Source organism: Drosophila pseudoobscura, chromosome 2 (assembly GCF_009870125.1).
Source record: "Drosophila pseudoobscura strain MV-25-SWS-2005 chromosome 2, UCI_Dpse_MV25, whole genome shotgun sequence".
In the NCBI taxonomy this organism is placed as follows: domain Eukaryota; kingdom Metazoa; phylum Arthropoda; class Insecta; order Diptera; family Drosophilidae; genus Drosophila; species Drosophila pseudoobscura.
The window spans coordinates 27,836,390-27,854,197 of record NC_046679.1 but is presented as its reverse complement, the minus strand read 5'-3'; the positions used below and the strand labels follow the sequence as shown (position 1 = coordinate 27,854,197).

Genomic DNA, 17,808 nt, shown 5'->3' with positions numbered 1-17,808 from the left:
TGATGCGAGATGGCATTCCTCTGGAAGATGGCAAACGTACAGTGGTGGTTTGTGCGGTATCGGTGTCAATGATTGTTAAACTTGCGCTTGAGTATACATTTTGGGAGTTGGGGGTTACGACAATGCCGGGTACCTGCAGATTACAAGTGTGTACCAATGTCTGCTTTTCGGTGAGCATGTTATCCTCCTTTTCCACATCTAAAATACTGCTCTCCTGACTCAAGAGCCTCTCCTTTTCCTTATCTTTGGCGTTGTCCATCTCCCGGGTCATGTAATAGGTGCGTTCAAATACCTCCACGGGTCGATAGTTGGACAAGGGATCCACCAGAGGCTCGCCTGTCAATATGGGGACTCTCAAAAAGTCCACTTTGCGATCGGTGGGCGTGTTGTCGCCTCCATCGCTGCAGGGCGATAGACGATTGCCAGCATCGTCAATGTTGGCCCCGCCACTGAGCGACATGCGGCCCATGCGATAGACTGTCTCTCCATTGGCCCCCTCCTCTATCTCTTGGATAACATCGACCCCTGAACTCCTCCGACTGTCCGCGAATTGCCGTGGAGCTGGTAGATTGATGCTGTTGAAGAAGCTCTCATCCACCGAATCACGGCGGGTGTCCGGCAGCGGAGAGATGCAGGTCAGGCGAGAGGTCTCCATCGTGGGGGATATAATATTGATGGGTGGTATTATGGGCAATGGGGAGCCACACGGAGTGGAGTCGCCGGATGTATTTGTTGGCAATTTGAGGGACTCAAAGGGCGTGATCGAGAGCTTTCGCTGATAGCGTTTGGGTCGGCCTGGCTCTGAATGCTCCACCACATTGTAGATGGCTCGCTTCACGCTATTTGCTCGGCATTGGAGCGCCTCCTTTTCGCTGGATCGCAATGAGCGACTGTTTCGACGTTCCTTGGAGTTGATTTGATCTTTTTCGGTCTTTTCGATTGATATGTTTGGGTTGCTTGAGAGGTTAAATTCGAGAAGTTAGAGAAGCAAGTTAGAAGAAACCGATTAAAATGGACTTACAGTAAGGATGGATTGGCTCCCGGAGTAGACGGAATACTTCGCGCTATAAGACTCCTGATGGTGGCTATCAAATCATCACCATTGTGGGCACCCATCTCCTCCTCCTGCAGAGCATCCAGTAGCATATTCAACTTTTGCTTCAGGATATCGCACTTGACGCTCAGCTGTTCGTCCTCCTTGTGATGCTCTGAGATGCGACCCACCAGATCGTCGACGGTGTCGCAAAGGTTCCGGGTCGAAGTGATCAGCGTCTGGGTATCATTCGTCTCCACAATAAAGCGCAGATGGTGGTTCGCAGAGGTCACCATCCCGGTGAGCATGGCCTCCTGTTCCGTGGTGATCGACATCTTGGGTATCTTTGGGACTGCAATGGCCTTTTCAAACACCATGATGCTCCAGCGATCCAGCATTTTGGTGCTGGCAGATTCATAGCGTTCCAGAATCTGCGGCAAGTGGGTGTCATCATCGCAGCTGGAGCCCCAGCCCAAAACTCTGGCCAGATCGTTGCCTGTTCCCAAGGGCATCACAGCCACCTGACATTGTTTCTACAGAGAACAGTTTAAGGATACATTTATGGTGAGGATAGGAATTCGTTTCGTCTAAAGACTCACATGCATGTTAAAACGATCGATTTCGCTGAGGACCCATCCCACGGAACCATCGCCCGAGCAGACCAGAATGCGAAACATCTCAAAGTGTCGAAAGAGTCGCAATCCGAGACTCGGGCCCGTTGAGATCAGATCAAAGACCTGGGCTGGATTGAGGAGCTGCTTGAAGCGTCGCAGGAACTTCACGCCCTGATTATCGCCGGACTTGGAGTTGACAAAGACTAGGAGGGGCGAGAAGTTGCCCCTGGGGCTGGCCACATCCCAGGCATCATCGGTGCTGATCGAATGCACACTGGTCGGCGGGACCACGGATAGCTTGGCCGGTCCAATGGGACAGGCCACCGCCATCTGTGGTCGACAGGCCACATGGCATGTGGCCCGGCACCAGAGGCACCTCCAATCCTGCAGTCGCAACACAGAACCGCATGTCTTCTTGCACACAGCACACACTGCGGACACTGGCAGATTCCCCTCCATCCACTGATGCGGCATAATAATGCCATCCGCCTGCTCAATGATGTCCTTTCCCACACTCGCCAGGGTTGTCCACTTGCAATTCGCAATGGATTTAGCCGCACATCGCTTGTGCACCTTGCACTTGCACACCTCACAGCTGAGGCCGTGGGATGTGACTCCGGAGAGCGCATCCCTGCAGACATTGCAGTAGGTGGGTCGCGCATGCGAGGTGGCATACCAGTGATGGTGATTCGACAGAATGTCATGCTGTTCGATGAGAAAGCTGTCGCCACGCGGACGCTGCGGGGCCGTGGCCGTCTTCAGGGAGCCCAGCCAGTCCTCCATTTCGCGTCTGGATTCGGCGCAAAGCACCAGAGAGCGAGTGGGTGTGATTATCTGCAAGAGAACATGGTATTAGAGAATATGACGGGAAATGACAGTAGAAAAGAATCTGAGGATCAGATTAGACCTGGGATTAGTTACGACTAGAGACGGTTCAGAGGAACCAAGAGGAAGGCCTTAACTTAAGATGGGATTAAGATGCAAAGCAAAAGGCGGTAGTAAGGAATGCTTCAAAAGATGAAACATGAGAGAGGAATAAAGAAAGTAGTGGATGTCCTTTGAAATTTCCCCTTAATGAGATAAAGATGAAACCCAAAAATGTGTCGTGAGGACTCCTTGGGTTAGTCCTCTCTTTATGGCAGTAACCTCAAATATGTAACAACACTAATTTGGACTTAGCCCACAGCTGAAACTGAATTTCATACCGTTCTCGTACTCGTAATGTACGTAAACCATACCTCACGTGGTGGGTACTTTGGAGGGGGACAGCTTATTAGTTGTGTAATCAAATGAGGGTTTATTAGTGTAGACGGAGGCATCATTAATATGCTAATGCTGTATTCCTGCTAAAGGATAATGCGCAGACAACTGAGTGCCAAAGACATACATAAGCGAATTCCAGTGCCAAGCCCCTAAGTAGGACAAGCCGCTGTATAAGCCCGTTGAAGTGTCCATAACATAACCATAGCCCCACCCGCCCCAAACACAAAACACAAGAGTAGCAAGCATAATTAATATATCCAACCTTCGACCTTCAGAGGGGGAGGGTAACCGCCGTGGGTTACCTTAGCGGATTATGATGGGGTTGTTCTCTGCCCTGAATTTATGACGCACATGTCCTTCGGATGGTCACATCCTTGCATACCATCCACAACAGCGATATTTTCATTATTTTTCTGCGTTTTTCCCCCTGGTTTTTGTTGTTGCATATTTATAGCATTTGCGGTCAAGTTTGTTGGATAATAAGGTATTTTATTGACTTAATGGACTGCCGGTCTCCTGTCTAGACACGGTTAACTTATGACTGTGTTTTTCAACACCCATTAATTTCAGTTTTAATTAGATTTCGTAATTAAGTTTTCTCTTCTGTTGTTTTTTTGGGACAGGGAAAAAGGTATTAAACATTTACAGGATGTGCTCTTTGGAGCGACAAACCACACATTCCAAGGCACCACAGGCGCCATTCACAGTGCCAAATGCAGTTGACTTAACCAAGAGCTATGACAATGACCGGTTGACATGCCAATGTCAGGAGCTGTGACACGACAACCGACGACCTCACTGAGTTGAGAGTGGTTCCAAGTGGGAAACAGAGAGAGACTGAGAGGGAAAGAGAGAGAGAGAGAGCGAGTGCAATTGGCCCACCTTCATGTCATAAACCGCACAATGTCGGTCTCTGTTGTGACAGCAAAGTGAGCTCTCCGGGCCAATCGACTTGGGGGCCAAAGTGGCGACAAGACTTGGCCACAAGCCAGAACCAGAACCAGAACCATCGAGCCGGATGTGGCTCTATATAGCTTTAAGGCTTTCATATTTGCATCAATAAATCATGCTTGTGCCTCCCGAAGGAAAGCCAGAATCAGAAGACGATGCCCCAACCTCCTCCGTCCTCAAGTCGGAACGTAACCGCAACGCTAATTACATTTTAAACGTATTAATTACAAACCGACTCTGCCTCTGAGTTGAGGCTTTTGGGGCCCCTGCATTCGCCATCCATAGCTCCTGGAATTTGCAATCAAAAGTGGTCTGGCACGGTTGGATGGGTCTTGTTGCCACCGCCCGGGCGCGCCCGCCTGCTTGCATATTCAATGTTGCAATTAATGTGCAACCACAGCCGCAACGCCACCACCCATCGAACCTCATGGCCTGACTGTGGCCTTTTAACGACCTCTGTCTTTCCGCCGCCTCTGCCTGTCTCCCATGTCTGTCGTTTTTCCTGTTTTTTCAATTAGTCTAATGTGCAATGGTTAAGTGATTCCCAATGCACGTGCCTTGGGTCTGGGATGTTGCCTGGGCCTGGGACTGAGCCTGAGCCTGGCCCCGGGCACGGTGCACCGTCCTCACACTCTCACTCTCTGACTTTGACATTTGCAACATGGATTTGCTTTTAAGCGTAAATCCGGCGCGTGCGGTTCGTTTGTCAGTCAGCCGCCAATTTCCCAAGCCCGCACGTATCCTCTCTTTTTGCCACAGGAAAACTGGAAAATTTATTCGTACTGCAGCTGCATTCCATTTCCGATTTATTTTGGGGCCATTTGAGGTTTATTCTTGTTGAAATGCGGGTAAAATTTATTGGCTTAAGGAGTGGATTTTCTGCCATTTAATGGATGCCGTGGCTGTAATTCAATTTAAATTAAAGAACAACATGAAATGGTTTCTCTTTCGGAATCTCTTATTCAAAGGATAATGTCCCTTCTCGCTAACTACTATTTTAATCACATTTTCATATTTCATTGATGGTGCTCACACTTTTTACGCCGGTTCTGGCCCCTTGGGCCATCACCTATCGGCGTCGAAAACCAATCTGTGGGCAAATAAATTCTCGTTTGTGTATGCCCCACCGAGTTTTAGTTCTTTGTGTTGACCCGATCACAACGGTGTCTGATTGCAATTTTGCGCTTTTGCTAACATGTGTGTGGTGCTGCTACAATGGCATCGTCATCGCCGCGGGTCTCCATTTGCAAAGCGACAAAAAAAAAGAAGAGTGGGAGAGAGTGACCGTAAAAACAGGGCACGGAACACAATAAAAACTGGCAGCGACAGCTGCTGCTAACTGCTATGCGAATGGGGGCGACATACAATGCAGGTCTCTAGATTCCACTTCTGGCTAACATTTTACGAGGAAAAATATACGTATTCCAATATTCCAATCAATAAAATAATTTATGACCGCCGGCATATGCAAACTGTGGTTCAGGCAAGCGCAATGAGTGCCATTCAAATGGAAAGGATCAAAACTTTTGAGCGATTAATTGGTTGTTTAAACAGTAGAATTAATTCATTTAAAATCGGCCTTCAATCAGTTGTTCCCGTGATGCCAGCTTGGAGGTTTCCAATTGTCAATATCAGCCATTAAGGTCTTCTTGGTGGATAGCTGTGTTGTGGGCGTGTCACCCAAAATAATCGCATTAAATTTTCGGTTTCGGTTGGTGTGTGTTATCGTAAATCGCTCAAAGCTATAGACACAAGCCGCAGCCTCATCTCGAAGGCTCAGCAGGTCGCGCTCTCCAAGCACATAAACAAACACAAAGCAAACCGCTAAGATACATGCACAGTGGTCTGGATTATCATGTAACATAATGCTTTGAGCCTTTTCTGATACTCAAATGAAAGTTGACGCTGAAGCCTCTACTACAAGAAGTGAAGGAGTTCATCCTGAAATTTTTGAGGTGAAATGAAAAAACTCATTCTTGGAAGTTCTTCCACTCTGGGTAAATATTTCTTAAGTGAAATTGAACATTTCTTTAAAGAACTTAAGTGTAAAGAAGCTGACGCACACCGTGCAACCTAAGCACCTGAATATTTACAAACTTTTTTCAAGGTGGAAACCTACAATTTTAAATTACTTTACTTACTTTTAAGGGAAAACTGTGCACCACTGTGCCACTTCAAACCCAAGGCGACATATGCCAGAATTCATTAGGGCCAAACACCGATGTGGCGCCCACCCAAATATTCATGACAAGGAGCAACAGAACAGGCAGAAGCCCAAGAAGAAGCAACAGCAGCCAAATTACGCATACGCCGCATTGTCCCCCAGCGAGCACATCAAAACCGTTTTCGTGTCTCTGCCAAAAACACGTCTCCTGTTTGTACATACTTATATACTAGTATATGCATATCTGTATATATAAAGCTACGTATATATTTATGTATATTCCATGGCTTATTTCTTAGTAAACCCCCCGAGAGACAGATACACGTTCCCATACTTATTTTTTCATTATCACCGCAGAGTCGAAGGAAAAGAAATATTTAAATAACTTTTGAAATTTTAATAGCCGCCTTGGTGGAAAAGGGCCTTCGGCTGTTTGACCAAAGTTTTCGTATATGTACTATTGAAATTTTCTTGAAACTTTTGCCAAAGTTCTTTAAAAATTCTATGTTCGTTGAATTTTTTCAATGGAAAAGTTGGTGCTTTTTGTATGAGAAATAGTTGTCGTTAAGGACAATAGGAAGAGTTTCAGGTGAAAAAATACCTGAAAAGCTATTGAATCATTCATTTGTCTTTGATTTTTTATTGTTTTTTATTCGGAGAAATAGTTGTTAGCTTTTCAAAACTGTAGCATTCAATTTTCCCAAAACTTTCAATGTTTTATACAGGCAAATAGTTGGAGTTACTGTTTAGACTCTTTGTAGTATTAGCTTTATATGCAATTGGGAATCTTTCATGTTGAAAACGTACCTAATTAGAGTTTGAATTGTATGTCACAGGCTGATTACATACATAGCTCTAACTTTTCCTACTCTATGAATAGGAGAACCACTTCCCTAATTGCTATTCAAATTGAGTTTACTTCTTCTCACAGTCATCTCTCATTTGCAAGTCTTATGATTTTTAATTGCTGAAATGAAAAGCACTCGAAGGCAGTTTCTATTTATGTTTTATGAGCGAGAGCTCATACAAAACGTTTTGTCGGATTTGAAGATTTCCTATCGTCTATTCAGAGGCTTCCAGGAATTGGCCAACGAGGGCCAGGAACAGGAACACATAAGCTCGACTAAAGTTAAGTACTTTGTCAAAGACTATCAACACATTTCCCTTGGCTTCGTTGTTTGGCAACTTTTTTCCACCCAGAGTTTTTTATTTTTTCTTTTTGTCTGCCACGAAACATTTATATGGCTAAAATGTTATGAGTTGTTTTTTTCTCTCTGCTTTGAGGAAAATTTCAAAGTTCAAGGACATGTGGACAGCCTTCAGCAGACCTTAGGACTGAGGACTGGGTAGGAGACTGTTTTACAATTACCTGGCACACATACACAGGTTCTCGTGATTGTTTCTAAATTTTTATACATATTCCAACTGCTGGGAACAGAGCCTCCCCACGAGCCAACAAAAGGAAAAACTAATAATCCAATGCTTGGCTTTGTACGCTTTTCATTTGGGTTTCCTTTTGAACAGTTTTCTTGGAACAAGAATGTTAAAATGTTTTTGACATACGAGTAGCTCTGAAATTCAAATTAAATTTGGAAATGCTTTCAACAGAACACATGACAAAACAATGGACAACACACATTAATTTATTAATTATGCTTGTTGCGCAGAAATTTCTCATCAATCTTTGGGAGCCAACCCATCCATAAAAGCCACATCATCACAGCAACAAGGGTACATTTGGCAAACCCTTAATTAAAACCAAAGGCCAACAAACACTAATTGACAAAGCAAATGTCATTTGAACTCAGCAAAGTGGCTATATTCTTGGTAGAGCATTCAAAACTTTTCACACTTCTACCCCTGCAATCAGTGGAAGTCTAATCCAATATTGTTGACTCCAAAGTTGATGTTTGTCAAACAATAAACAAGGATGGAAATCCACCATTCAATTAGGGAAATATTTGTGATTGTGGCCATAACTTTTGCTGACTCTCTGGCCTTCTAGCTCTGGAAATCAACTCAGTTTTGTGGATACGCAGAGGAGAGAATGCTGCGTAATTTGCAAAACGAACGAGTAATGTTTTTTGGGGGAAGCAGCTGCTCTGAAGACCGGCATTGCGTATACGCAGTGTGGTGCGCCAAAGATTAACAAGAGTCGGGTCCCACAGCCTCCTTGCATAATTGATGTCAAAGAGGCTGGCTGCTTCGATGTGTTCGTGGTGAAGGCAATCAATCAACTTGAGTGATATTACAAATTCCATGCAACAAGAACAAGAAAGGAGCAAGCACTTGAAAATTGTTCGTTAAGTGGAGTTCGCAAATTATTATTACCTCGCCAGAATGTTCTTTGTTACAGCTCACATTTTCCCTCCCTTCAACATGCAAATAGTTCACCAACCCATACAATAGACCTCTCCTTGAAGGTGCCAGCAAGTTGAGTTAATTAGGAACCTAATTAGAGTACACCAGAAATGCACTTAGACATCAAGGTAAGCTGGTGCTCTGCCCCCAAGCCGTTTAGCTCATTAAAACCTACTTGTTAGCGACAAACAAATATAGTATTTTGCAAGCCAACAAGTCGGTCATTATAATGCGTATTTCCATTCAAGAGCCAGACAATGGCATAAGAAAAGAAAACATCTGAGCCTTTAACTTTTCTTACGAACAAGATTTTCTCTAAGATTGATGAATGAAAGGGCAATAAGTTCTACAAAATGAAAGAAGCTTTTGTATAATTAAATGGAAATGCAAATGTAAATGAAAAGTATATTTTGAGCCCCTGTTTCATTTACTTTTAGATTTTACTTCAGCTTAAGGAACACTACAAAGGAATTCGAACAATGCGTATACCCTACGTTACTCGCAGTTTTACAGCCATGTAAGCCAATCCATCCAAGCCAATCTGTAAACAACATGTTTGCACCATTGCCATTGCCATTGCCAAGTAAGTTCTATCGTGAAACACATCGAGAATCGTCTTGAGGCTTAAACCGCATTGGGAAAGGGATTGTTAACAATGCGCTTACCGCTCGACAAACCTCTTATGGGTGTCGTGTCTCTATGTGGCTGCGTGCAAAAGTTTGTGGCACGTGGCAGCCAGCAGGTAAGTTGCCGCTTACGTGCGGTCTTAAATGTCTGACACAAAGTTTAAACGGCTTTCGAACGCGAAAGGAGTGTCTAAAATGTCATCCATTTGCACTCCACCTGCACTGCATAGAATTACTATTTTAGTCGTTTTTCAGTGGAAATGGTGGTTTATCTATAAAATTTGTTTCGTTTGTATATATATTCTGAATGAATGTTTAGCTTATTGGTTTATTTTCTGTTATTCTTCAATGACACTGACGATTGCAACGAGGTATAGATTTTCATGTTTGCTGCGGTTTATTGCTGCTGACAGGCATTGCCATTGACAGGATACTCGTACAATACAGCCTTGTGGACGGTCCTTGTGTAAAAAAAATGAATGAAAATGAAAACCTCTTTTGCCAGACATTGTTGTGGTTTTTTTTCCCTACATAAAACTTTAAGCAGTCCCAAACTGATGGGGAGTTTAACTATAAAACTTTAAGCAGCGTGCAGACAGAAAGAGTTTTTCAGGCTTTAAGAGAATCCTTCAAAAAAGAGGGTCCTTCCCTTAAATAACACCTTAACCAATTCCCCAAAGGCTTCGCAGAGTTAGGAGAAGCAGATAAAAGACAATAAAAACCATGATGGGCGCCTGTAGCTAATAACATTTTCCCCGAATAATGGGAAAAATCAGAAAGAGCAACAGCAAACCTTTTGGCAATTTCCTGAGCTCGCGTATACGCTCGGCTCGGCAAATTTATTATTTATATTATAAAGAGATATAAGATATATATAAGGGTTTTTATTATTGGCCAGGTTCACGCAACGGAAACTCCCACTCGGCGGCTAAGCATTCCATTTCCCCAAGATCTCTCCTCTTACACGCATACACACACACAAAGCCCCTAATTTTTCGCATCAAATGTGGCGCATTCGTGTGAAAAGCAGAGAAAGGCACAAAATTTAAATAAATAAATATGGAATACGAGCAGCAGACTCTGTTCGTAGCAGGAGTTTTTCTACTTATGCTAATTCGGCATGAACTTTGCTTCGATTTCTTTTGTTTTCCGCCTTGGCTTTCGGGGTTTCCCCATTTTTGTGGCTGTATTGATATCGCTTATATAGAAGTAAAGAAAGAAACCTTAAGGTAGACCTGAAGGGTGATCTGGCTTTTCCTGAGTGAGGAATGATGACAAACAGGAAATGGTTATATGCTTATATGTATTCGAGTATCCGTTGGTTTTGACAGAAGCGTTTTTTTGCTTTTGCTTTAGTTACTTTTCCGGCCTTTCACACTTTCTAGAACAGAAGCAGACGAAGGTCGGCAGGAGTAGTAGAAGTGTAAGTAGAAGTTTGCCAAATTAATAGCTAATAACGTGAAGTGAAACAGGTGGGCCGAATAAATTGCCAAACTAATTAGGCCGAAGCTCCTAAAGCCAAATAAAATATTTACGCAAGGCCAAAAATTCTTGTGAAGGACCCAGGACCAACTTTTCGCATTACATTTTTATGGCTTTGTATTGTTTAATTAGGTCTAAGGAATATTTTATGAATAAGTCGGTGTCGTTACTTCTCACTTACCTGAAAACTATGATTTACGTTCTTGATTCCACACTCAAAATAACACAAATCCGAAAGGTCAATCTCATCGAAAACATCGCACTGTAAAATATATATGAAAAATATTTCGAGATTAGAAAATATATAAATACTCGTATTTGGGTAGCAGTCAAAGGCTGACCAACCCTTTTGCCACATAATAAAATATTGTTTTTAATTTTGTAGCAAAAAATTCGTTTGTGTTTCTTTTTCTTTGTTTAGCTTTCTCTCTCTCTCTCTATGTCTCTGCTGTTGGCACAGAGCCAAGCCCTGAGAAGAGAAAAGTGTGTATGTATATATCTTCCGTGGTGTCTTCCGACTTAATGGAATGCTTAAAGCCGGCCGCCGGCTATTTTGATGCGGCTCAGAACTCAGACTCTCTGACGGCCTTGTTTTTTTTTTGTTACTCTGGACATGTATGCAGAGCATGGTGTTGGCATCATGCCTTGCAGGTCCTTTAGGAAATTGAAATGTTTCACGCACACACAGCACAGCGTTGGAGAGGCCGGCAGATAAATGGATATTTACGAGGCAACAAAAGCCAGCAACAATTGCTATTGTCGACGGACCCAAACACATAATAGAAATGTGACAATGGGAAGGCCAGAGTATAAGGCAATGCCAATACAAAAACTCACAGCCCAATAGGCAGAACCGAAAACAAAATCCACTACGAACCCAAAACCCAAAGACAGGGCGGACGGAGAGAGCCCGAGTCCAAGCCCGAGTCCAAGCCCGAGCCCAATCCCAAGGTTTTCCGTATACTCAAGTAGTTTTTGAACATGCCGAAAATTGGTTTTCTTTTGACTCGAGTGATTCAAAAAGTTTGATTTTGTTTGCGGGCCCCAAGGTAACAGAAGACCCTTCACAGAAACACAGAAAATCATTTTCCCGGAGGTAAGCAAACAAGTTTTGTATTATTTTTATACATTTCTGTTTTTATTTTTTATTTGCCTCAACTCCCAGACCAATTAATTTTTGAGTATTGTTTGGGAAAACAGAGAACTTTTAGTGAGGTACGAAAAAATCAATTGAATATTGCGCATACGCCGTGTATGTCAACCTCCACTTTAATGGCATTTGTATGTCAATCTGCTGGATGTCTGGCAACCGTGTACAAGTATCTCTAAGAAGACAGGTATCTCTGTCTGTTCCGTTTTTCCGCATTTCTGTTTTTCATACATATCTGTGTGCTCAGCCTTGGCATAAATTATTCATGGGACGACAGCTCTCTGTGGCTATGTGTGGACTTCCTGGGTGTTTTGCTGTTTTTGCGGTATTCTGTCAGTGGTACATTGCGAGACTCTAGACTTATTATGACACTTAAGTACTTGAAATTCCATCTTCATTTTGAGGTATTTTAGGTTTTCAGGGCATTGCTGTGTTTCTGCGTTTTCCCCATTGAATGGGGAGAAACCCTAATTCCTGCCACAAATCCGTAATAAGTTGCTTTGCCGTATAATTGATTGAAAACACAGCCATCACTCAAAACCCTTGGATATGTACGCACACATATACTGTTGGAGCCGTAGGGTGAGTGAGCATTACAATAATTAAACTTATACATAAGCAAACCAGCAAACCCAGCAAGGACTTGCACACACATGTACGATGTACATGTAGGTACGTGCACAGGAAATGGGGGGGAAATTACCAACCATATTCGCGTCTGAAGGATGTGCGCCTTCCCCCAGCGGTGGCTGTCAGGGCAGCAATCGTTAAAAATCAGCAAGGATTTCGAGTACTTTCAGAACTCAAATTGTTGGCCAGGGCACCGTATCGAGCTTGAGCATGTTGGCTGGTTTAATAAACTAAGAATTATCGGATTTTTTGACTTTAATAATGCACAGGGAGAGGTCTGTATCGTAACAACACTGGAAGTTCAATAGATGATTAAATGTAGAATAGCTTCAAAATGGTAAGTGTATCTCAATCTTCGACCAATCTTTCGGTTTTTTCCATATTCATCCTGCCACTCTACAATATCTGTGTCTGCTCTCAACAGTCTCCGCGTTTTCCTGTTTGCTCCGCGTTTTCCGCACTTGTTAAATTAAGTGAGTCCTAGACATTTTCCGTCTGAATGGATATCGCAAAATCTTTAGCCTGCCGCCGGCACAAGCGGCAGAAGTCCTTCCCCTTCAGGGATCTCATTAAAAGACCAATAAACGAAAAAAAATATTTGTTCTGTTCTCTTCTGTTCGACTGTGTGTATGTTTTTGTTTGTACATTTCTTCGTTTTCGAGTGTGGAAAATCAATAAAATAATTATAAAAGCAAACTGTAGGAATTCCGTAGCAATTTTGAGTGGAAAACACAGGACACACACATTGGGGAATTGAGGAAGACGGAGTTCCTTTTTTTGTGTGTTGTCTGCTTTCCTCTGGGGGTCAATCACAGACATCACATTAGGGCAAATTGCTAATTTTCTGTGTTATCGGCTTCTCGTCCCCTGGCATTAACCCAACTTTGATTGCATTATACAGAGATTTTTGTTGGAGAAAAACTGCCTCAAATAATCATTAATTTTCGCACTTTCCAGGGTTTTTTTTTGGGACTCTGCCACCTGGCGCACAAAATACTTTTCCTTTTCTTGCTTATTTACTCATTTCTTTTGCCTTTGCTTTTTCTTTGGTTTGTGTACAGCTTGCAGAAAAGTTTTTTGTTGTTGGAGGCCATTCATATCCATTTCTTGGCATTACTTTCGTCTTGTTTGGTGTGGGAGGAGAGGGGGTGCTCTTGGCCATTTTTTGCACGCCAAATCACTTAATGGGAAAAAAGATCTGGCAGTCATTAGAATTTAGTATATTCGAGTCTGAGAAACTGCTGACTCGTTAAAGCCCCACTAATTGAACACCATTTTCGGTAGAGATTTGTGCAGGTTACTCAAACTTCAAGTAGAACAAAATCAGAGAAAAACTTCAAGAAAGTTCTTTGAAATATACCAAGGCAATCTCATTTCCACATTGATATCAGATTGATGGGTAGACCACCCATCTCCATCTCCTCTCCATCTAACTTCTGTACTTCCTGCCCTTCGACAGAACTCTCTTGTCTCTTTCTCTCTCTCGATAAAGTTGTTCCTTTTGAACTGACACTTCGGGGAAAGTTTTGTTCGCAATTGCATTTCAACTATTTTCAGTCGGCTGAAAACAAGGCAAACATTAAAGACATTTGCGTTGTGACTTTTCCAAAGTCCTTTTTGCATTTTTCCACCCGAGAGAAAAGTTTTCTGTCAGACAAATGGAGGAAACTGTTTGCCCGGCGGATTCCCAAATGGGACAGGGCCATGAGCATCTCCTCCTCAGCCCCATCCCATTGGCATTGTAATGATGGCGGGGTATAATTTGTATTAAATAGCTTTTGGCTACCCTTCAGGGCACAATTTCTGTGGGTGGGGATTTTCTTCTTATGCTGGGCGGGGCGATGTCGTGTAGTAGGTGTCTGCGGGGGCGTGCCACGTTTCATTTGGCGTGTCGGAGTGGAGAAGCTTGAAAATTTTGACATTTTAATGGCATAACTTGGTGGCCGCACCCCCAAAAATACTTAAATACACCACACCCATTCACTCCCGCTCACTCCCATCCACTCCCACAGATCCCTCCCCAGACCTCGATTCAAATTCTAGTTATTAATGTGCCATAACATCGGCAGCCCAGCCATCCCCCGCTGTGTTCTGCCTGCGGAGGCTCCGCTCCTCGTATTTAAATACTCGCAAAATGTTAATGTCGTTGCAAGTAGTCCCTGCCACATACCACCTTCCCCTTCTGGGGGCTACCCTTGATTTAAATTTACAATATTCTAAATAAAGCAGGGCCGCTGGTGCCATAAATTGCCATCTCAAGACCAAATTCTATTTTAATGGAGAATATGAGACATAAATCAGAGCCAGGGCCTAAGCCTTCGGGTAAACTGAATATTTGGGATTAGAAATTGTGGAATTTGTAATCAAAATATGGGCTTCCAGTGGCCATACATTATTGATTGTTCTACTGAGGATACAGTGAGGGAAAAATAGTCAAAAGAGAATAAAGTTTTCGATGGAAATGATAGCAGAAAATAAAATGTAGAAAAGATGGAAATAGTAAAATGATTGAAATTACTTTAAAACTTTATACTTCATTTGATTGGGAGTGATTTAGTCTGGATTGTAGAACATTTTCCTTCTAGTGTTTTCCAGTGTAGAAGTATTCACGCCTCCCATATCATTCGCACAAGCAATTACATGTGACCCACTCATTGCGAAATGAACATTTTCCCCACTGCATGCGTTTTTTGTTTTTGTTTTAAACAAAGCCCCAAGCCCCAGCCAGCAATTAGAAGCATTTAGTCATGCTTCTGGGTTCTGGCTGGGGTATGCGGGACAGAGGGACCTGTACAGGGCACAGTGCCAGCTGTGTAACCTACTTTGAGAGCCGAGCCTGAGAGCAATTTGTCACGGGGCTCACGGAACGAGACGGCGACGGCGGAACAACTGCTGTGACCTGATTCAGGACCGCAGTTGGCGGAACATAGGAGCACCTCCACCTCCTCCGACAAGCGACAATGCCGACTGGCTGACAATAATTGTGATTAATAGCAAGGGGCGACATCAGCGAATATCTTTTTGGAGGCCGTTCCGATTCGATTTGGTAAGTGGCGTTATTGTGGCTCAAATGCAGGCATTAATGACAGTCACACACACGTTAAGTATACGCCCCGTAAACACATTGTCACAATATAATAAAGTTGATGAATATATATAGGGGAAAAAGAACAGCAAAGAAGGGGAGACAGATCCCTTTTCTTATTGGAATTTATTGGTTTATCCTCCACCCGACCGCAGATATGTTTTCCATCCATTTGCATTCGCATTCGAGTGGTCTATAAGGACCATTGTAGTACATTCAACTTTTGGCTCTTCAGTTTCGGGATAAAATGCTGCATAAATAACACTTAAGTAGTGCTATGCCAGGCAAGGCAGCAGACAGAAAAAAAAGATATTTAATCTACCATTTGTGTTGTTGTGTGCCTCAGGTGCTTTTTCGATTGTTTTGTCGGCTCTTGAAATGCAATAAAATTCTCTAAAGCTCCCAAAAAGATATTTCACAACATGATTTCACTTGATTTTGCTTTCTAAAGAGCCAAACGCTATTCGCAATAAAACAAAAATGGCAGAAAACTTTTTATTCAATGAATTTTAGAGTAGAAAATGTTGCTGCAAATTTAATATTTTGAAGAATCTCAAGCGAATAACTTTTAATGCTGCAAAAAAGCAGCAAATTAATTGGCTAATTGATTTCAGGAGCTAGAGTTTCCTCTTTATACTTATCATGCATATATATTTTCCATATAACATTTCCAAACAAGCACACACAGAAGGCTGAGCCGTGATTTATGCAACTTAATTTATGAGTTTCATTTGTGTTTCCACGAAAAAATCACAGAATACATGAGAGAGGGAGTTACCGAGGAACATACAACATTTTACCAGAGCTTCTGAGGGTTTGGTTTTTCGCCCTGATTCTGGTTCTGACGAGGAAAAACCCACATGACCTCGTTTCGGGTTTGATAAAATGATGTTTCCCTTCACACACACGCATACCCACAAATAGAGAGAAAGACAGAGAGAGAGAAAGAGAGGCCCAGGGACTGAGGGCTGATAAAAACCAAAAATGTTTCCGGCCAAGATCCGTCGGCACGACAACGAGCCAACTTTTTTTTCGCTTTTCTGTGTGTCCAGTGCGGGTCTTCCTGGCAGTGTCCTGCCTATACGAGGCTTATCCACTTGGACAGTCAGTCCAGTCTCTCTATGCCTTATCCGCATGGACCATATACTCCCACTATGAGGCTTATCTTCATGGAAAATCGCCTCCCCCCCATGGCTTATACTCTTTAGCACTCTTCTCTTCGTATGTTCCCATCCTCTTGGACCTCTTGGACAGTCTTTCATTCTAATAAATGTGCATTAATTTGTCCCTAAAAAAAGGAAGAGCGTTTTTTTCTGTGCCTTGCTGACTGTGCCGTGCCGTGCCACGATTGCACATTATAAATTAAACATTTAGGTTGACAGTTTTTTCTCTTTCACTTCCACTTAATATAAAACATGCATAGTTTGCAGACAGTAAAAATTATATGGTGCTCTGTGTACTCAAATAATTTATTCGCTAGACAAGTGGGAAAAGTTTTAGCAAGGACCGTGCACGAGGGCCTCCAACTTTTTGACAGCATGCGAAATAATAGTAAATGATGCTCTCGGGGTCCCTGCTCTCGGGACTAAAAACGGATGAACTTTTCCCTCCATGTTGGGAACTTTTTCAATAAACGATAGTGTTTTGCAAGCCAATAATTTGGTCAAGTTTAGGGGACATTAAAGCATAAAACACTTAAAAGCAGACACATTCATAAAAGAGCGTGTAAAATTCTAGGGATGGCGGTAAACAAAAATATAATCAAAATCGAAATCAGCAAGAAAAGGAGCATGAAACCGAAGGTACAGCTACACTGAGGGAAAAACTGAACTTCTGGGAGTCTTGAGACATCTTTGCACATCTCTTAAGACTGGGGTAGAATCTGAGAGTAAATAAATTCTACCACCTTGAATCAATTTTCGCTGATTTCCGCTACAACTTTTCATTGCATACATTAGGAAGATGATTTACCATAGACTTAAGAATTCTCCCTCCCAGTGTAATGGTTGAAAACCCGCCAACGAGCACGCATCTCCTTAATGCCGTTGCAAGATTTATATTTTAACCGTAAATCCTCGCATAAATGTTGATGCCACGTAACCAGAGAGAGTGTGCCGCACATCAATTTGGGAATCACGCGCCCCTGAGCGACTGCCAACACCTTTCTAGGTCCGTCGGTCCGTTCCTCCCACATCCATTTACCATTTTACAGAGGAGTCCAGAGTGGGAGTGGGGGCTCAGTGGCAGGATCAGCGAGGTGTTAATGATAACTTGCCCCATTTTCTGAATGTATTTTGGCAGCTGGAACTTGTGTGTGGCAAAACTTTGGCTAAGCTCGGTTTGTGTATCATTTTCAGACAAGCTTACTCGTAAATTAAAATCCTAGCTGCATTTTGCATAGTGAAACAGTTTTTTAATATCCATACCAGCGCAAGCAAAATGAGTTTAT

The 17,808-nt window shown here is 42.8% G+C and overlaps 1 protein-coding gene across 7 annotated transcripts in view; it reads right to left on the bottom strand.

The window, feature by feature from the left end:
- Window positions 1–17,808, bottom strand: part of LOC6897879 (diacylglycerol kinase eta) — a 44,382-nt gene that overhangs the window by 7,961 nt on the left and 18,613 nt on the right. For 6 of the 7 annotated variants that reach the window (XM_003736833.3, XM_015182725.2, XM_003736834.3 and 3 more), the window contains 4 exons: window positions 10,676–10,756; window positions 1,633–2,481; window positions 1,022–1,566; window positions 41–956 (listed from right to left, as the gene is read on the bottom strand). In XM_003736833.3, the coding sequence (XP_003736881.3) occupies window positions 41–956; window positions 1,022–1,566; window positions 1,633–2,481; window positions 10,676–10,756 (2,391 nt within the window). The remainder of the gene's footprint in view (window positions 1–40; window positions 957–1,021; window positions 1,567–1,632; window positions 2,482–10,675; window positions 10,757–17,808) is intronic. The other variant, XM_015182726.2, reaches the window with a different exon arrangement.